At 36.2% G+C, this 22,058-nt stretch overlaps 1 protein-coding gene across 2 annotated transcripts in view; it reads left to right on the top strand.

The window, feature by feature from the left end:
* The window catches only part of GRID1 (glutamate ionotropic receptor delta type subunit 1), a 1,896,881-nt gene extending 1,875,052 nt beyond the window's left edge, over window positions 1-21,829 (top strand). The window contains exon 16 of one of the 2 annotated variants that reach the window (XM_073685862.1): window positions 18,940-21,829. In XM_073685862.1, the coding sequence (XP_073541963.1) occupies window positions 18,940-19,368 (429 nt within the window). In that variant the 3' untranslated portion in view covers window positions 19,369-21,829. The remainder of the gene's footprint in view (window positions 1-18,939) is intronic. The other variant, XM_073685863.1, reaches the window with a different exon arrangement.
* Window positions 21,830-22,058: the final 229 nt, after the last annotated feature.

Here is a 22,058-nt window from a genome sequence, read left to right as displayed (position 1 = left end):
AAGGTCTTTATTATGTAAAAAGAAAACCTACTAGACAGTGTTCATATGGGAATAGGTGCATTACTGTCTCAAGAATTAACAATGAATGCCAACCTGTGTCCTTTTGCCTATTTTTCTGGTAAATAGTCTTCATCTAGTCTTCATCTGAGAGAAACTGTAATCTAAATAATTGAGAACTGTTAAAATCCAGTGGTGATGAAGAATGGAGACACCTTCCTAGAAGTAGGAAAGCATCAGGTAGTAGAACTCATATATCAGAAAATAATGTCTGAAGTCTGTGAAAATGCTAAATCCTAGTAAAAAAAAATATTAAATCTTTTTAGATATACATTTGCCAGATTTGGCATATTGTTCAAAAAAGTTTAATTTTCAGCAAATAAGTTTGCCGTGAATCGCATGAACTCCAGTTGCCTTGAAAAGTTATGTATAGCACTCTAAATCCCCCACTAATGCACTTGTTGGAGGGAAAGGAGGCCAATTGTGGCCTGAGTTTAGTAGTGTTATTACCCAGGATGGATAATGCCAGTGATGGAGGTGGTGCTTCTGCTGCAAGCGGTTCTCACATTCTTAGCCATAGTATGAATTCTTTTTTCTTTTACAATAACCCATCCATGACCATTGCCACTTTTTCCTTTAGCATACATGTTGTACAACACTCTAACTTTTGACAATCTTTACAACCCCTATAATTCAACCCTTGTGAAAAAAGGATGTATTAAAAAATGTTAAGTAGAATGGTACAGTGCATGTACAAAAAGAAAAATGTGGCAGCCAGCCACAGTATAGATTTGGCATGTACATTTGCAAATTGGACTAGTAGAGCAGGGGTGTAACAACCAACATATACAGATATGAATTTTTATAATGTTATTTCAAAATTTTTCAACAAAATTCCACAAAAATTACAAAATAAGTAATGTAAGGTAGGAACATGTCCAAAAAGCTAGCTTCTACAACAGGGCACTTTATTGGCGTCGTGTGAATGTACGTAAAATTTCACATTTATCTTACTCACTTTTATAGTGCCATCATATTTCACAGTGTTTTAAAGACATTATCATCACTGTCCCCGTTGGGGCTCACAATCTAAATTCCCTATCAATAAATCTTTGGAGTGTGGGAGGAAACCCAAGCAAACACACGGAGAACATGCATAGTCCTTGCAGATATTCTCCTTAGTAGGATTTTAAACCCAGAACCTTAGTCTTGCAAAGCAACAGTGCTAATGATTGAGCCCCTGTGTTGATAAAACAGATATGCAAAAACAATAAATAAATAAATAGAAATAAATGAAACAAGTGTTTGCATCATGCACACATTGTGAGTTAGACATTCACAGTAAAATGTTTGTATTTTTAGAGAGTTTTTCTTTCGTATTTTGAAATACAATAATTTCCGCCTCTTCAAAAATCATTGCGCATAAAATGCAAAAACTCAGTACAATCGGTTGTGACATGCAAGCACACCATCTGACACTGATTTTAATTTTTTTTCTGTAAAATATATTGTGCTGTCTTGCTTTTGCTTTCTAATGCATTATGAAAGATGAAAAAAAAAGTGTAATTGTAATTCAAATGCAGTAAGAAAGATGACAACTAAACGATGTGATCTATCACACCAAGTCTGACACTGCTGATGGCACCTCCCTATATTTCCCTCCCCCTAACAATCCCTGTATTATTTCCAGAGTACTACTCTCATTTTCTATAGTGCTGAGTCATGTACAACACATTACTGTCTGGAGAATTTGTCCAATGTTTTAGGGCTTTCTCTTCCTTCCTCCAGTCCTGAACTGCGAGTTTTGATATATTATCACTATCCCAAAAGCACCCTAAAATGGCTGGCTTTTACACAGAGTATAATACTCCCTCCTGATTTGCTGGTCTATACTATTTAATGAAATAGCTGGAAGGTATTATAGAGAAGCCCGTGAAGTCGCACGTCATCCTTCTGCAACTGTTGCAATTATCAGCAATGTATAAAAAAGCGGCAGTTATTATTTTTGTAATTCACTCAAATCGATTTACATATTATTTGAATTCTCTAAGATATGCAAATTTAATAAAATTTGACTTTAACATGATTCACATGAAATAGATTGGTCCATCTTTACTAGTCAGTCACGGTGGGCCTTCTTCATTTCTAGATTTCTATAATTATATTTAAAATGAGAAATAAAAATGTTAAGGTAGACACATTGTCAAGATATTTCTCATCTCTACAGTCTGTATTGTCCAAAAGACATGGTGATAATAGTTTCCAGATTTCTAACAAACAGAATTAAGTCCTGTCAAAATGTCCAGATTCTTTTTTGTCAGTGAAAAAAATTCTATCAGTGCATTTCAAACTGAAATTGTTTCTAGAGGTTACAGACTTTTGGTCAGACAGCAGGGTATAAGTAGTGTAATTTGCATGGAGCCAAAGGGGGTTCATAAGGAGGGGCACAAACTCAACCATTGTTTCCTAAAGCACAGCAATCAAGTCATTACTGCTGCTGCACTCTGCACACTTACTGATTTTGGCCTTGTCAGTTCAACTGCTGCCGCTGTGAAGGGCAGCAGTTGAACTGACTTTGTTACTGGTTTCTCTGCTTGCACATTCAGCTTAAATGAACAGAGCGCTGTAGCCAGTGATAGTCAGATTGTCTGCGCACTCTACAGAAGAAGCTGTTGAACTGACGAAGTCAAGCTCAGTAAGTGCTCAAATTCTAGAGTGCAGAAGCCAGTGATGATTTAATTGCTGCACTCTGCATAGTAAGAGGTCTAAATGGAATCCATCAGTAAAATTTTCCATAGGCAACAAAGGATAAAATAGTCATGTTTTACTGTGTTTTTGGAAATTACAGCAAAGTAAACATCATGAACATGGTCGTAGGCTAGAGTCACACAGATATTTTAGACTTAGATTTTGAAGCAAATCTGTTTCAAAATCCGAAACGAAAGCTATATTCCCCCCAAAAAAACTATAAACATACTAAAGCAAAAATTACCAAATTTCTCAACTACCGCCAAATAGTCTCCAGTTTTCATGACATAACTATTACTAAATATTGTGCCTTAGAAGCCACCCTCTTTTTTCTAAGAAAAACCTACTTATTTCCACAAACTGTGCATTATTCATTCATAAAGCAAGTTACATAAATAATAACCTTCAAATGTGAGACTCAAGGTTTAACGTTTTGATTGTCAGGGGTCTGACAGATGAGGCTTCTTTTGATCTAAAGAACCAGAGCTCTTTAGCCATGGTTGAATAAAGCAGAGGCCAATCATGTGCACTGTTGCTTTATTCATTCTAATTGGAGTGCCAGTGACAAGCTGAGTGCAGCATTTGGCTTTTTCCAAATTTCGGGGGATCCCATTAAGAATGAATAGAATCATAATGTGCATGATCGACCATTGCTCCTGTCACACTGGGCTCTTCTGAGCCTCGATTCGTAGGAGTGCTGGGGATCCCAGAGGTTGGAAGTAAAGTGATCGAAAAGGATAACTTTCAAACTTGAGAACATAGCAAGGCTGCTTCCAATAGGTAACACTTGAAAGATAGTTTTCTTACTTTTGGGAGAATGCTAGGTTGCGTACATAATGTGTAATGCAGATTTAATCTTAAGGGGCTGCTCGCATTATAATCTTAACATCTGTGGAGCTGCCTTTAATACTGCACAACAGGTATTCAGAAGAACTGTCTTGTTGCAAACTTCTTTAACTAACTTTATGAAGTACATATTTTTTTAGAAGTATAGAAAAGCATAGAATACCCACGTTTTATACTACTTAAAGTAAGTAAACCTGTCAAACAGATGGTCAAACATAGGCATCGCTGTGCTATATCCATTCATAAACTTTTATAACTCCATCAAGCGGTACCTTTGAGTGTTATTTTTTTTTCATTTCAAAAAAATATTAGGTACTTGCTGATATTGTGATGTGAACTCCCCCTAAAGTGCCTGTGTATAAAAATTTTTAGACAGATCATAAAATGTGTTAGCCAAATAAATTACTGATACTGTAGCACCTAAATGGGTATTGACAGGCTCAGCCTTTTTGCTAGATGGTGACCTGTGTAGTTCCTTCTGATACCCTCTCATCAACCTTATGATGCAATGTCATACAGTGTACATAAAGCGATACAATAGGTTGCCAAATTATTTACATTGTAGAGAATGGTGTCGAAATAACAAAGGCCACAAATTGATCAAATATCGCTTCTACACTTTCTTAAAAAAAAAAAATCCGGACATATTTATTTTATTTAGAAATTAGGTATAAAATTTGAGCAGATGTAATTGCTTACCACCAAGAATTAGGTTTGCAGGTATGCTATGTTTTAATAACACTCTTGGGTACTAGTAATTTCCCTAGTTTGTAATACTACTTTGGATAATATACAATGCGATTTAAAATTGAATAATGTAGATAGAAAGTACAAGGAAATCCCTCAGCACATTTTAATATTCCATCATACACTTTCTTCCAGATGCATAAATTGACAAGCCCTAAAGATTACACATTTGCCTTATGAAAAAATATATTGTCCGCATAGAAAAAGCTAGAATACACAGTGGTCATAATCTGTAAAGAGTATCCAAGATTGAATATATATATATATTTATATAGTAGAAGAAAATATCTAAATATAAAAATAAAGTCAAGAACCCATCAAAGTGAGGCTATATTTGCAATTCACATTACAACTGTTGGCTTTGATTTAGCATTAATGGTTCCACTGACCCTTCCCTGTACTACAATGTTACTATCAGGCTTGGCAGGAATGTAGCCCCTTTGCATCATTAACTGAATAATAACATTGTATTGTAGCATCTGGATCCCAGCTTTTCATCCAGCTGGCTCGTGTATCAGCCTTTACAGCTGAAAGTCATCATTAATGATTACTGACAATGTATTTTTCTCTCTACAGTAAGACAGGGTATAACAAATTGGGTTTCATATTTACTAGGTTGAGCACAGTCAGCTGGTAGAGACCTTGAAGGACTCGCTATAAATATAAACAACTGATTTCTGTAGATGACAATGTAGGCTGCTATAAAGCAGACATTTTCTGGGAATTGAAAGCTGATATTTTATGTATTTTTAACAGCACAAATGTTTTATGCGGGTGTCATGGCCAATATCAGTAAAGCAGTAATTTTCTGAGTTGAGTTCTGCTTCTGCCAAAAAAGAAGGCAATGGTAGCTTGCATTGCATTAACTGTCTGCTGTTTTGTCAGTAAAGAGAAAATAAATCTATCAAAATTATAATAACCAGTGCATGTTGTAGCATTTAGTAGCCAATAAATTAACTTTTCACAAATTGTCTTAGGCAGTGATGAAAAAGTGATAGTAAAAATGTTAATACATAGGGGTACATGCGCAGAGTTAAATGAAAGGGACACATCTGATACAAGATTTGGGCTGGCTAATTAAGCCTGTCTTTGGACTATTTTAAAGTTCCACAGCACTGAAATTATTGATTTGTTTAAGTGACATGCCCAAGAGCAGCAAGTGACCAGTGGACTGACAATCTCAAGCAATTTACCAGGAAACACCGGAGATATTATGAACCATCCAGGTATCCAATATGGCACACTATAAATTTACCACTCAACCTTGCTGAGGTGAAACATGACAACAACTGTATGTTTAGAATATATCATACCCATGCCTTATCGGATGTATGAACATGAGCTGGGGTAGTGGATCTCCAACATAGAGATCAAAACGGATGAGGGAATAGACACGCTAGAACATGAGAGCCACAATATTGATAAACACAAAGGTAAGATAGAAGAGATTGAGTTTAAACTGGAGGATATAATGAACTGCTCAAGGCAATGTAACATTTACATCAGGGGTCTTCCAGAGACTATTACTATCTTAAAGGAGAGGTAACCACCTTGCTAAAAGTCTTGCAGAGAAATGGAGCATTTTTGAAATTGCTAAGATACTGGTGCATGATCACAGAATCATCAAACGTTGTACAGAAAATAGGTAACAGGGTCGCAAAAAAACGAGTTCAGAAAAAAAGACTCACATTAATTGCCAAAAAGATTTCAGAGCAATCAAATGTAAAGCAATCATAAACCCATTATTCTCCAGTGCTGTCATATTCCAGAATTGCAATATCTGTGGAGTGCCCAGAAGTACATGGTGTTCAGACTTGGCTAAGGTAAGGAAAGTTGAAACTCAACCATCAACACCAATAAGGGGCTAAGAAATATCGGAAGACTGAAGTGATTCTTGCAGGATGAGATGAATGTGCCTGTGGCTGGATCATAAACAAGCACAGACCTCCATTTTGATTCAAATGCCTGCAAGATGGAGGTAGAATAGTGCTGTCGGCTGGTATTTGCAAAGATGAGCTAGTTGAACAGTTTCGGGTTCAAGATGGCGTCAAAATCAACCCTCAAACTGACTGCCTGTTTTTATAAGACATGTTTTTCAATCAGTGGTACAGGAAAGAGTCTGCAGTTTTAAAGATTTTTCTGCAGGACAATGCTCTATCACATACATTGAAGTCTCCACCGCTTAACTGCCTGTAAGGCCTTAAAGACAAAAGAATGTCCCCATCCTCACTTAACCTAACCCCTGTGAGAACTTGTCGGCTCTTCTGAAATTAGAGATTTTTTGTGTAGGAAAATAGTCACCTCACTGAATAGTGTCTGGGAAAAGTGCTGCCCAAAAAGTTGATCTTCAATTGATTAAGAAACTGACAAGCTTCATGGATGGAGGGCTTATAACTTTTATTGAAAAGAATGGCGGTTATAGTGGTTACTGATATTTCTTCAGAAATGTCAGAAATGTATTTTTGTACATTTTTGTACATTTTGAGTTGTTTGATTATAATCACTTCAACAGATGAAAATGCTGTTAAAGCATACTAGTTTTGAACTCTAGTTGTTCAATAATAAAATTAATCATTGAAAATACAAATTGCCTAATAATTGTACACAATAATTGTAAATTCTTGTCCAGAATCTTTTCTTAAATTTACATTTAATTCTACCAAACCTACTTAGATTTAATTGTGAATGAGCCAAGGCTGTCCCCTTTCACCAGCCTTGTTTGCCCTTGTGGTGGAAGCACTTTTGATTTGCATCAGACAGGATATTATATTTCAGTAGTTGTTAGAGTCCACAATCGATAGTGTAAATTAATTTGCAGATGAATTTTACAAATCCACTATGCTCTCTCCCAAACCTATTTCAAGCACAAGAATTTTCTCTGTAGTTTCAGGACTTAAAATGAACAAAACAAAATCATCTGAGGTTCTATATTGTAAGACCCCCAATCTCCATATTTGCAAAAAATACTAATAAGTGATGTATACTTGTAATTACCCTAAAATGTACAAAACTATCATCTCTGATCTCTAAAATGAAACTTTCTGTATTATTACTGAATGGGCAGAAGCTATACAACTAAGATGAAGATCTTTCCAAGAATTTTATATCTAAGGTCAAGGAGCTAAAAGCATTCCATGTTCAGATATTTAAATTTATGTAGAACAAAGGAAGGACAGAATAGTGCAGAAAGCAACGTATTACCACAGAAGACTAGGTGGTTTATCTGACCCAAATCTGTTGAAATATTACAGATCAGCATTAATTGATCAACTATCTCTAGTGAGAAGCTTCAATGATTCTCCTTTATGAGTGCAGTTGGAAAATTATTTAGAGGCCCTTATTATTTCCTGTCTGACAGTAGAACCAGTATACCACTTAATGCCTAATTCTGCTCACCTAATCAGATCCTCACTGTCACTATAGCTTTCAGTGCATTTCAAATATAAATAGCAATCATATATATCTCCTGTTACCCATTTATTTTCTAGTCCTATATTAACCTTGGGGGGTCCAATTTTATGACTTTGTCTGGTGGAAAGCCAAGAGTATAACTTAAACACATAATCTGCTACTTCATAGGGAAGCCAATGACAATATCTACCTTTAGGCCACAATTTCCACCCCAGATTCAAAATATTTTCATATGAATCAAGTCTTCTCAATTGTTCTTGCTTTGACAGCCTTGGCCTGAAGGTAGATAATTTTTCTCTGGAGTCCACTGTGATTTATGTTCTGCTAAAGATAGGGCTATTATCTCAAATGTATAGCTATATTAATCAGCCCTTTTCAGACTTGAAACTCCAGTATATATTGAAGTATGAGGACATTCACACAAGCCTATCCTTACAAAAATGGAAAATGTAGTGTGAAATATTAAAGGGGTTGGCCTCTACTTTACATGTCCCTTTTATGAAATAAACTGAAACTTCAATAAATACTTTGCTTTTCCAAAACCTGCTGTAACCTAAGCTGTTGTTCTTGTCACGTGATTTCTGGCTAAGATTCTACTGGCTTCCTGTGATCTCATGTCAAATTCTACCAAACGGGTGGGCGGGCTTCATTCAGCAGAGCTCACTCAGTTTCTGTGAATGCTGCTAGCTCTCCATGCAAGACCAGCTTCTTTATATCTTTATTTATAAAGCAGGGTGTACATGCATGTACACAGATTGCTGTATATCCTATTTAATGTCTATACAACCTGCTGTATTGCCTTTATAATAAGAATCCATTCAGATCTCTCACCATCCATCCATTGATCCATCCATTGATCCATCCCATTTATCCATGTCAGTGAGGGTGAATAGGGATAATCTTTATTGTCAGTGCTGATGTAATGGTAAGAGTGCATACATGCTATGAAGGTTGAATGCATTACTTATAGTTTTCATTGAAAGAATTGTACCTGCTTATTCCAGGTCTTTCTGTAGCTCTCCACAGGTTGTCCTTGGCTATTGGACAACTCTTCTGATAATTTTTTTCACTTCTCTGTCTGAAATCTTGCAGGGGGCACCTGGTCGTGGTTGGTTTATGGTGAAATTATGATCTTTTCACTTCCAGATTATGACCCTAATAGTGCTTACTGGTATCTTCAATAGCTTTGAAAATCTTCTGTAACCAATGCTATCAGTATGTTTTGCAACAATAAGGTGGCAAAAGTGAGACAGTTCACTGGTTTAACCCATTCTGAGATGTTTCTTGTGTGGCAGCTTGGTAATGAGACACCTTTTAATAGGCCATCAGTTGAATCAGCTGATCAGCTTATATTATCTTCCACTAAGTGGTAGGATTGATCTCTAATTACTGATAGATTTAAGCTGGTGTCATGACTTTTTTCACGGCTTTTTACACATCTCTCTCTTCATGTGTTCAATATTTTTTCCCAATGTCATTTTTCATCATTATACATAATCTATGGACATCTATGGTTTATTTCTTTGATTGTGTGGATTGGATGGGTTGTTAGTGACATCTAGTGAGAATTTTATGTCAGTAGCATCTTTCGATATATATTTACTTAGAAAATTGATGACATGTTCAATACTTATCTCACTATCTATCTATCTATCTATCTATCTATCTATCTATCTATCTATCTATCTATCTATCTATGTATCTATCATTAAATCTGTGAAGATCTGAGGTTGTGGGTTGTAAATCATCACCTTCCGTCCACGTTAATACAGCAATTCCAGGTAAATGGACAAAATACAATTGTCTCAGTCCACAAGATTCCCTCCGGTAGTTCAACTGCCATTGTGCCAGGCAATACTTACTGTTTCCCAACTTTTTGTTGCCTCACAGATTTCGTATCCCCAGCCAGTATAGTCTGTATACACAGTCCATGCTCCTCCATACGACAGAACAATAGAAGTATCCAGTAGCAAAAGTCCTTAAGAAAATTTAAATCCAAACGACAGATCCCCCAACTGTACCATGTTTATCCGGCCCAGTCGGTAATTGATCTCCAAAATTCCTTAGGCCATTCATCCATCCATGGTTGCAGGATCTCAGCCTAGATCCCATCCCCTCAATGTCATTCCACCAACTCCCTGACTAAACATATGGCTTATTCCTCCCTCCCTGTGATAAGCCCTCTGAATGCAGAAGTGTTCACACCCTCCCCCTTAAAAACTTGCTTTTATCTTTAAGAGTCAAGGATATTTCAAAAGCCCATCAAAAGCACATGGCTGCATGTGAGACCCCCTGTGGTGATGGCTCCACTGTATCTTGTGTCCTCATCCACACAATAGGACTAGTGGCAGTTAGAACAATGGCTTAAGGCCCCTGAGATACTAACGAGATTAATAGAATTGACATTTACTTTTAGCAATCTCTTGTCAGGCCTTATGCATACATAAGTTCCAACCAGCATGTCTTCTTCTGCTTACTGTCATTGAATGGAAACATTGATTCCTGAAGCTGAACACTTTACAAGTGATATTAGTGCACATAAACTGATTAACAAACAGAACATTAATAAAACACAACAAGCAAGTCTGTAATAAAACGCAATAAGATTGACGGAACCGGTGCTCCATGCTGGAAAAAGTCTGCATCCCTTAGAGCCGTGGACTCTGCTCTACGTGCATTGGTACAATAGTTTTTAAATAAGGCCAGCTCCTCAGAATATCTAGATGTGTATATATATATATATATATATATATATATATACATATATATGTATATATTTATATATATGTAATTATATACAAAAAATTCAAAAGCAAACTTTTCTTCACACTTCCTTATTGTTGCTATGGTAAGTATGATTTGGGGCTAATTTTTTTTCTTTCTAGTAAATTTTAGAAATGCAATTTAAAGGTGATTTTATTTTTAATGATCTTTCTCAATTAGACTAACAATGTTCTTTATTACAGTATGAATATTTTATTTGTCATATAAATACTTGATTGTTTGTATCATCTTAAAATGGGTAAATAACTTTTTATGTATGTATTTAAACTGCTTTTTTTACTACTGTAATTGCTTAAAAGCTTTCCTGAAATCTGTAAACCTGATCCACCTTACCTATCTAGTAGTCTATATAGTGATAATAATGCTGTAGGCCAGAATTGTGGGATGCGCTAAGGGATCTTTCATACCCTTTAGGAAAATTGGGGAAGATAATGCAAGATTGGTCTCATGGGTCAAATTGTTTCTATGAATGATTCCCAACCGCGGTTTAATTTTTTTTACAATTCTCCCCCTCTGTCCTCCTCTGAGCACCTCATGATCTGGTTATGCTTCAAGTTTTATACAAACAAGATACAATTTTGCAGCAGTTGTTATTAATACAGACAAAGCTGAAATATAGCAGTATGGTACAAAACAAATTAAGGAAATCTCTTTACATGTCAAAAACCTTACCAGAACTTTCTAAGAATGGGGGAAAAGTGGACGAAAAGTGTTTTCTCTAAATATACAATATGAGATTCTTTGATTATTGGTGTTTCATACCAAGTGATTCAGCAATTGAAGAAAGACTTACTTATTTTTATGAATGAATTTTTGAGAAAAGACAGCAGAGGGATATATGTGGCTGTGATACCAGTTTTTCAGTTTTTCTGTTTTTTGGTTCTGATGTTATAGTGGACAACCCTGAGTCTGGAAATAATTTTTTTGGCTATGATGACATTATTGCCCTGACAGATAAGTGATGATCATACTACCCAAATAGCGTCTCTCAAACGTAGAGAGGGCAACACTCCACAATCATTTCTACCACACTGGTCCTATGACAAATGGTCACAAAGGATCAAAGACGTGTTATAGTTTAAAAAAAATATTTATTGATAGCATATTTAAAAAGATACTGAGTAAACAATAAAAAGGTACCTCAAACCAAAAAATAAGGGACATTTGCTCTGGAAAAAATCAATAATAATTATTTCACACCAATATAGCAGGTTGTATTTACATATAGTAGAGGAAATTTCAGGAGATATTAACGAGTATCTTATTTGAAGATATATTAATATTCAGTTTTCTCTAAATAATTATCACATTGGTCATAGTAGAAAAAACAAATTGAATGAGATTTTACTGTGCTGTGTATTTACTAAATATAATAATTAATAGAATATTTTTATAATAATCAAACATATGCACTTTTTACCGCACTTTACCAGTTATAAGATAATCATGACTGAATGAAGTGCTGTGCATTTACTAATAAATGCAGTATAATAATTGATAGGATATTTCTTTAATAATCAAATATATGCACTGTTTACAGCACTTTAAAAATTTGCATGAAATATCAATGTCAAAATAGCCAGAAACCTAAGACAGAGAAAACCTTCCATATCTCACACATGTCTTAATCATTGTTTATAAGTATATGCATTACCACCTAATATAGGTGGGAAAAAGCCAGAACCAGATTGGGCATATCTATAAATCACCTGCTGGATTATCAGTCTTGGCTATATGAAGCACATCTTAGTGGTCTCCCCTCATCCCGAATATATAAATGTAATCAGTAATTAATTTAATGCCTAGAAGTAGGAATTTGGTATTTGGTATATGTATGGGTAACACTTGCAATAAAAAGATAATGTGAGAGTGTTATGGTAAATATTTATACTTTGCTTTAATATTTAGACAATTCATATATCTTTGATAATTTTGTGTTTTAATATTAGCTTTATAAGTGTTATTCATAAAAGCAATAACACAGGGTGTTGTCTCTGATGATGTCTTTGTATTAAGTTTCTTTGTTACAGAAGGCATAGAAAGCAGGGTAGAACCAGTTTCCAAGGAATTTAACAGTTTCCATGATTTATGAACTTGTTATTCCCAAGTTACATAGTTTCTATATTAGGTAATGTAAAGCCAATAAAGACATTCCCCTTTTCCTTATCTCTTTGCTTGTAATAAAGATATGTGACCAGGCATCTGAGAGCCTGTGACACCAACAGATTTGGTCGTGTTTCTCTTGTCTCCGATCAATCGACTCCCTGATTTGATCAAAACTGGCAAACGTGTGAAACCCTTTGAGTTTCTCCTAAAACTTTCTATACAAGTTTCCACATCATTACACATTACTTCACTCTACTTCCCAAACCAAGAAAGAATTGTAATGTCAAGCTACTGGATTGAAGACTCCAGACGTTTCGAGTGTATCTATCATTTTTTGGAACCTTCACCAATCAGTTAAAGCTCTATAACAATTACTATTTTTTTGCAAAATGATAGTTTCACTTTTAGCAAGTTTAAGTGGTTCATTTGTATAGATCAACCTAAATTTTGACCAATTTATCCCAAGTGAAACTGGCCAAAAGTGGTAAAGCTTTTTAATTTCCTTTGTACATTGGGGTGGAGGTTGAAGCAAAAGATTTGTGATTTGCTGGAAACAACTTTAAAGTGGCTGAAAAGGTCCAGCAATTCATATTTTTTTAGGGATATCTATAGGTAATGTTGATTAAAGGGAATCTGTCATCTTTTGCCAACCTAATATGAAAGCAGCATAATGTAGTGACAGAGACTCTAATTCCAGCGATATGTCACGTAGTGGGCTGCTTGCTGTAGCTTTTATAAAATCACCATTTTATCAGGAGGAGATTATTATTAGAGGTCTAGTAAACCTTCTGCCAGGTAGTCAAACATGTACATGAGCTCTTTATAAACCCGCTCCCTACAGCTGGTTCCAGCTTTCTGTGAACACTGTACATGTGAGGAAAGCTGTCAATCAATAGTGTGGGCGGGGTTATACATTCAGAGAACTCTTGGATCTGCAGTAGATGAAACAGTGATTTTATCAAAATGACAGCAAGCAGCCCATAAATGACACATCGCTGGAATCAGGGTCTCTGTCTCTACATTATGCTGCTCTCAGATTAGGTGGCAAAACCCTAGTGACAGATTCCCTTTAAGTAAGTCGTCCGCTTGAACTGCTATTTTTTTTTCATCCCTTTTTAAACAAGGGTTTCCATAACCAGTACAAAAAGCAATTGAAACAGGGTACTCATCCTCATCTGGTGCCATAATAGAGCTTAAATGGTTTACTCAATTATTGTCAGAGGGGACGAGTACATGGCTGATTTGTCAAAAACAAAGGAGTAAGGGAAATTAAATTTGTAAAGAACTTGCTTTTGTGTATAGCTAATTAACTTGCCAAGTAAAATGTAATACTCTAGTTGTAGTATCATTTTGCTTGCTATGTTTAATAAAATCTTTGTTTACGATGAACAATATAAAGGGTATGTGCACACGATCAATAATCACTGTTGATTGGATGCAGCGCACTTGCGCTGCATCCAATCCACAGTGGCCAGATGGTACAGAATAGTGGATGGGATTTCAAGAAATCCTATGTCTACTTTGCGTCTCCGTGCACCTGCGGCTCACCCCCGAACATGGACATGCGGTGCGCCTTTCCAGACCGCACCATGTCAATTTGTCTTGCGCAGTCGCTAGTCTCTTAAAGAGAAATTAGATCAATACAATGTATTGAATGTGGTTAATCTGCACGGTTCAATGAACACATGCAAATTCACCTGCGTGCAGTGCTTTGGACGCAGCATAGAGTATGCTTCATTCAAAGCGCTGACAGGACGGACCGTGTGCACATAGCCTTAAGAAGAATAGGTTTCCATTTGATAGGAAGCATTTTTGCAAACAGTTTTAGATGATGTCAGAAAAAAGGAGGGGCTTTGGTCTTAAATTTGCACAAGAGGAAAGGACCCCACCCTATTTGTGTACTAATGAAATCTGACTATGCATCATGTGTGATGAGCAGGCTAAGCAGAATTACAAAATTCTAGATGCCTGGAAAGAAGGGATTATTTAAATTGAGCAATATAATAATAATAATAATAATAATAATAATAATTTTTATTTATATTTCGCCAACATATTCCGCAGCACTTTACAAATAAGCAGGGACATGTACAGACAATAAAAACAATACAATGTAACACATTTCAACAGTTACAGGAGGAGTGAGGGCCCTGCTCACAAGCTTGCAATCTATAAAGAAATAGGGGGACACAATAGGTAGGACATGCTAGTTATGTACGGTTCAGCCATCATTATAATAAATAATGCTTTTCATATTAAGCTACATGATCCGGTAATTAGCCATCATGTGTGTAAGTGCAATTACCGTGTGCTATTGGGTGCATGGGGGATGTGGTGACAGATCAATAGGCAGGAGCAGATTACAATTAACATTTAGGAGGGAACAGGGGAGAGTAAGGTTAGCGAGTTGAGGTGATAGGCTTGCATAAACAGGTGTGTTTTTAGAGCACATTTAAAAACATACAGGTTAGATATTAGTCGGATCGTTGGAGGTAGTGCATTCCAGAAAACTGGCGCAGCATGAGAGAAGTATTGGAGATGGAAGTGCGAGGTTCGAATTATGGAAGATGTTAGTCTTAGATCAATTGAAGAGCAGTGGGCATAAAATAGTATAATATAGCTTTTGGAACCTGTCCAGTCTAGGATCTGAGTTGAGGATGATCTAATGATCTCAGAAAACTATTGATTTTTACCATCTGCTGAGTCATTTGAGGAGAAATACTCCTCTAGCAATATTTCTGAGTGTGGTTGTTCTCTTCACTTAGTGCTGACTGATGAAGTCTCCACTTTGGTGCTTTAATAGGTAAGTTGGTTAGGAATATAAGGAGTGGTCTGAGTGTAACAGAGGCCCAGTTCTGGCTTTTATGCTGAAATAGAGATGTTCACTAGAAACAAACAATTGGTCTAACCTATAGTAGGATTTGTGTGCAGAGGTGTTGAAGATATAGTCAATATCAGGGGGACAGGGCATCTACAGGCATTAACCATGTTTAGTCTGTAAAGTCTGGTTTTGAGGTTGCAGAGAGCCCTTTAAAATATGGCAGATTTTTGGAAGGTGGTATTTATGCATGGTCCTTAGAGCAACTTAATTTGACCTTTCACCAAAACCAGAACCAGCTTGAAATGCAAGGCTTCCCATACAGTGCAGTGAAAAAATCACATCACTCACTAATTGTCTCTTAAAAATATTTATTTATTCATTAGAAAAAGATGCTATACATCCAGGGGGCTGGAGCAGGTCTTTATGTTGAGTACAGACCAAAAGTTTGGACACACCTTCTCATTTAAAGATTTTTCTGAATTTACATGACTATGAAAATTGTACATTCACACTGAAGGCATCAAAACTATGAATTAACACATGTTGAATTACATACTTAACAAAAAAGTGTGAAACAACTGAAAATATGTCTTATATTCTAGGTTCTTCAAAGTAGCCACCTTTTGCTTTGATGACTGCTTTGCACACTCTTGGCATTCTCTTGATGAGCTTCAAGAGGTAGTCACTGGAAATGGTCTTCCAACAATCTTGAAGAGTTCCCAGAGATGCTTAGCACTTGTTGGCCCTTTTGCCTTCACTCTGCGGTCCTGCTCACCCCAAACCATCTCGATTGGGTTCTGGTCTGCTGACTGTGGAGGCCAGGTCATCTGGCGTAGCACCCCATCACTCTCCTTCTTGGTCAAATAGCCCTTACACAGCCTGGAGGTGTGTCTGGGGTCATTGTCCTGTTGAAAAATAAATGATGGTCCAACTTAAAGCAAACTGGATGGAATAGCATGCCGCTGCAAGATGCTGTGGTAGCCATGCTGGTTCAGTATGCCTTCAATTTTTAATAAATCCCCAACAGTGTCACCAGCAAAGCACCCCCACACTATCACACCTCCTCCTCCATGCTTCATGGTGGGAACCAGGCATGTAGAGTCCATCCGGTCACCTATTTTGCGTCGGATAAAGACACGGTGGTTGGAACCAAAGATCTCAAATTTGGACTCATCAGACCAAAGCACAGATTTCCACTGGTCTAATGTCCATTCCTTGTGTTCTTTTGCCCAAAAAAGTCTCTTCTGCTTGTTGCCTGTCCTTAGCAGTGTTTTCCTAGCAGCTATTTTACCATGAAGGCCTGCTGCACAAAGTCTCCTCTTAACAGGTGTTGAAGAGATGCGTCTGCTGCTAGAACTCTGTGTGGCATTGACCTGGTCTCTAATCTGAGCTGCTGTTAACCTGTGATTTCTGAGGCTGGTGACTCGGATAAACTTATCCTCAGAAGCAGAGGTGACTCTTGGTCTTCCTTTCCTGGGGCAGTCCTCATGTGAGCCGGTTTCTTTGTAGCGCTTGATGGTTTTTGCGACTGCACTTGGGGACACTTTCAAAGTTTTCCCAATTTTTCGCACTGACTGACCTTCATTTTTTAAAGTAATGATGGTCACTCGTTTTTCTTTACTTAGCTGCTTTTTTCTTGCCATAATACAAATTCTAACAGTCTATTCAGTAGGACTATCAGCTGTGTATCCACCAGACTTCTGCACAACACAACTGATGTTCCCAACCCCATTTATAAGGAAAGAAATCCCACTTATTAAACCTGACAGGGCACACCTGTGAAGTGAAAACCATTTCCGGTGGCTACCTCTTGAAGCTCATCAAGAGAATGCCAAGAGTGTGCAAAGCAGTCATCAAAGCAAAAGGTGACTACTTTGAAGAACCTAGAATATAAGACATATTTTCAGTTGTTTCACACTTTTTTGTTAAGTATTTAATTCCACATGTGTTAATTCATAGTTTTGATGCCTTCAGTGTGAATGTACAATTTTCATAGTCATGAAAATACAGAAAAATCTTTAAATGAGAAGGTGTGTCCAAACTTTTGGTCTGTACTGTATATTGCACAACAGCCTTGAATTGAAATGAATTTCCTAAAGAAAAGTCACTAAACTTTTCTTTGTCTTTTTTAAGAACTATTCACACTTAACAGGCAAAGTCAAACATAGTAAGATTTTGATAAAAACAGAAAAAGTAAAGAGCAATAACTTTGGTAAATCTTAATATGACACTTAGCAGGAAAAGTTGATGTAGACAGGGATTGTTGTGAATTTTGTGGTTGTCAGGTTTGAATTTGTGCACCTAGCATGCTAATGAGAAAAAAAAGATCATAATATACTGGCAAATACAGGAAAACACATCTGGAGTTCTTCCCAGTAGGATGAGAATGTAACTTAGACCAGATTGTTTAAAATAGAAGATCAATGACATTACTCAATGTGGAAATATGACCTTAGGTACTAAGCCTCGGAAGAATCTAATACCTGAGTAGCTTTGAAAGGGCAAGCAGAGAAATAGTGTGGGTGGAAAATGAGAGAAAAAAATAAGTACCCCCCTTTCCCCTTGAGGAAGGAAAAAATGGAAATCTGGGAGAAAGACGCGGCACATAAAGAACTTGTCCTATAAGTCAACATCCTCTAGATCACAAGGGCAGTGAAGTTCAGTGATTAATTTTTTTTGTTTTATTTATTTTTTAATCTCTTTTTTTGAGACCAAAACACTTTTGAGTTTACAAGGCCATGCAATTATTATCTAAATATATAAATCATAAGGATATTTAAATCATGTGAACTATGGATGTAAATTCAAGCCATGGGAACATATCAACATTCACGCTAATTAAAAAGGAAACAAAAATTTAAATTCAAATGAATCAAAAAAAGCATGGTAGTCCATGCATGAATTTCATTTTTTACTCCTTTTTTTGCCTAATGAAAGGTCATCTTTTCTTTCAGCTGTTTTGTGTGTTCTTAATTAAATTGTCTGGTGGACTGTAAAGATGCACACAGAAGCAATCAATGAATTTATACTTTTCATTCACTTGACCTACTTGAAATTTCAGATTCAGAATTATGTAATACTTCAAACTTTTTTTTCTAAATATTATAAATATCACATTTTGTATAAACATAGAAAAAAATCTGAATTATATCAGTTATTGCACCAACTGTTTATTAATTTAAATGGAAATGCAGCTTAATAATTAATTTTACCTTCAGTGGTACTGCAGGGAAAATAACAACTGCTGTTTGGGTTCCTCCACAGAATAATCAAATGAGGTCCCATAAGAAGTAAACTCTGAAATCTAACTATTATTAGGGACCATTGTAGCCAAAACAGTCCAGAGTCATATTTGTTTAATTATATATTAATATTTTAATCTCACAGAAAAGAACAATAATAAATTAGTATTTATAGTAGGAATTATATTGCACGTTTTCATATATCATTCATATTGTTTTTCTGTTTTTTATTCTTAGGATAAGGAAGTTAACCTGGAACAAGTACATAGACGTATGAACAGCTTGATTGATGAAGATATGGTCCATAAGCAAATCTCTACTGCATCAATTGAAATATCAGCATTGGAGATTGGTGGCATGACATCAAGCCAAACCTTGGAGCCAGTTCGGGAATATCAGAATACACAGCTTTCAGTCACCACCTTTTTACCTGAACAATCTGGTCATGGTGGTGGTAGGACACTTACTTCTATTTCAAGCAGTAACTTACCCTTGCCCCTTAGCAGCTCAGCCACTATGCCCTCTATACAATGTAAACACAGATCGCCAAATGGAGGACTATTTCGTCAAAGTCCCGTGAAGACACCCATGCCAATGTCATTCCAGTCCATGCCAGGGGGACCCATTCCAGAAGCCATTGAGCCTTCTCATGGAACATCTATATAGTTAAGCAAAAAAAAAACCTGCAAAGCTTTTTAATACAACTAAAAACTCTTAAATTTTTCTTGTATATATCTGTAAATAACAACAGAATGAAGTGGGTTAAAAGTGTATTTTGAATATTCCCATTTTTTGAAGTCAGTAAAACAAACAAAAAAATGTATGAATGGCTTTGTAAATTTTGTTCTATCTGAATAAATCAGCAACTTACTTGTGACCCTTCTCAAGTGCCAAAGAAGACCTGTGACTGGGACAGAAGGCCGCCAGCCCTTCAACAAGTATTTCATTTTCAGTTGGGTTCATTAATTGCTTAGACTATCACAATTTTTCAAATAGTTCTCTCTAGTCACTGCGTGGCATTTCATTTTATTACAGGCTGAAAAAAAGTTTAGACCAATTATTAATATTAAAAAAAAAAATGTAGCTATGTTGAAAAAAATAGTCAAAATGAAAAAGTCAGTTAAATTATAGCTGAAATGATTCTTCTAATAGGAAGCTTCTGGAATTGAATCTCCACAAAAATTTCTAGGTTAAAGCACTGGTTTATTAAATTCTATTTTATGTGTACTGTGCTGTGTGGCCTTTTGATTTAACCTTTACAATTGGCAGGATCTATGATATCTTTGGTGGGAAATGGAGAGGTTAGAGGTGAGAAGAAAAATCTGTTGAGCGAAACCTGTAATCATCTTTTTGTGGCACGTACAATAAAAGGTTGGTTTGTACCAATGATTTATAAATGGGAAAAAGTTAGTTGATGGGAAACAAAGTCTGTTTCTTTATCCTGAGCATTAAAGAATGTTCGCTGACAGTAAAGAAAGCTAAAGCTACTGCATATATTATGTCTGGAAGTGGAACTTGTTTTAATTATTTCCTGTTCTGCTGTAGAACATAATGTACTTTAGCAAAATTAGACAACATGTGAAAAGAAGATCCTGAAGGAAAATATGTTTCTGAAAGAGTGTTTAGTCCACATTTTTTTGGATTTGACTATTATAAAATGCAATTACATTTTTTTATGATTGATCTGGCGTTTGTATTAACTAGAAACTAAAAAACAGATTATTTTACTTCTGTCACACAAGAACTCTTGAAGAAAGATTGTTGTATGGATAATACATCAGGATGCTGTTGTGGCCAGTTAGTTATGTCCTAGACCAGTGGTCTAACTTCAGTCTTGTGAGCCCTAATACAAAATCTCTAACAGGGTTTCCAACGATCATAGATCTTTAATAAAGTTAGACTTCTCATATGGGCCAAATAGACTAGGGTCCTAGTGCGACTGCAACACCTACATCTATTATTCTTAGATCCATGCCCCAGACAATGCAAAACTTCTCCAACAGGCTACATTTTTTTAGGAAAATCACACACAGTATAGTGCTTTGAGCTGTTAGAAGAGTGTCAGTAATCTTGCAAATGACAAGTGAGGGGTATGTATTCTGAGTGGAATAAATCTAGATGTGGGGAACAGAGCACAAAATAGGGTGATACCCTATGGAGAGAGAGTGGGTAAGTGATGGTTACATTCACCTGATGGAGTTGTGACAGCCACAACTCCTATGTAGACCTGAAGAAAAACAGCTGCTGCTGCCTCATGACTGATGGATAAATCCTCCAGGAAATATTGGATCCAGTTGGATGAAACAAATTAAGTGGGCTGCGCTCCTGGAGTAAATAGATTCTTCAACAATGATGATAAAAAGGTTAATGTTTTCATTAATACAATGATCTTGTAACTTACTATTGTAACAAATTTCTTAAATAGTAGTACAAATGCACATGTACATGAAGCAGAGACATTTGTATAGTAATGAAGGCTAATCGCCACGTTGGTTACCTCACTATTTGTTTACCCTCCCCACCTAACCCCAAACCTCTCAGATTAGCATTTCATTCTTCTTGCAACCAAGATGTCTACCTCAATGGCATGGGGAGTGTAATAATAAGTCTGAACAGAACAAAAAGTAGAGAAGCCAAAATTTTGAATTATGACTAATCTTCATGCCACTGAGACAGACATCTTGGAAGCAAGAGGAAAGGAACGCCAGTCAGAGCAAAGGAAGCTGCTGGAGGGAAATGGAGGAAACCCGACAGAGTAACTTTACACGAGATATATTGCTTTATCGGACTTATTGATTTAGTTGATATTTTTGATATGTAAAAAAAAAAAGACGGCAGCAGTACAAATGTTATGCTTCAGGCTCTAGTTGGCACAGAAGAGCACTGAGACATCAAGAAGTCAAATATTATCTTTTTTTATGGAGAAAGTCTTATGAAAAACAATATACTTCAGGGCTAAGACTGTCTCTTATCTGGATACTGGAAATGGGACTCGGATTAATATTTTTTCTAATTCTAGTTGAGATGAGGAAATCTTTTCAAATATGTCAGTTTATCAAAACATTTTTTTTTAAATTGATTTGTGGCAAGCTGCAAGCACTCCAAATACCCAGAAAAGAATATCACTCTGAGGTCTGTAAGGACTGTATCTAATCCATTTCAAGCTCTATTATGTAAATATAGCCTTAGTAAGGTCAAAGTGACCTCAACATATAGGTCTATGGGTAAATGGATTGTATTCATTCTTCATCATCTTACTGTCACAGCAATTTACTTTCTCTTCATTTCTCTCTTGTTAAGCTGTGAGTTATGATGTCCTATTTTCCTCATATTTTCTGCTGCATTTCCTGCCTTTG

This window comes from Phyllobates terribilis, unplaced genomic scaffold, assembly GCF_046119375.1.
Source record: "Phyllobates terribilis strain yellow unplaced genomic scaffold, ASM4611937v1 Scaffold_5__5_contigs__length_657084704, whole genome shotgun sequence".
In the NCBI taxonomy this organism is placed as follows: domain Eukaryota; kingdom Metazoa; phylum Chordata; class Amphibia; order Anura; family Dendrobatidae; genus Phyllobates; species Phyllobates terribilis.
This window is presented reverse-complemented; position numbering and strand designations above follow the sequence as displayed.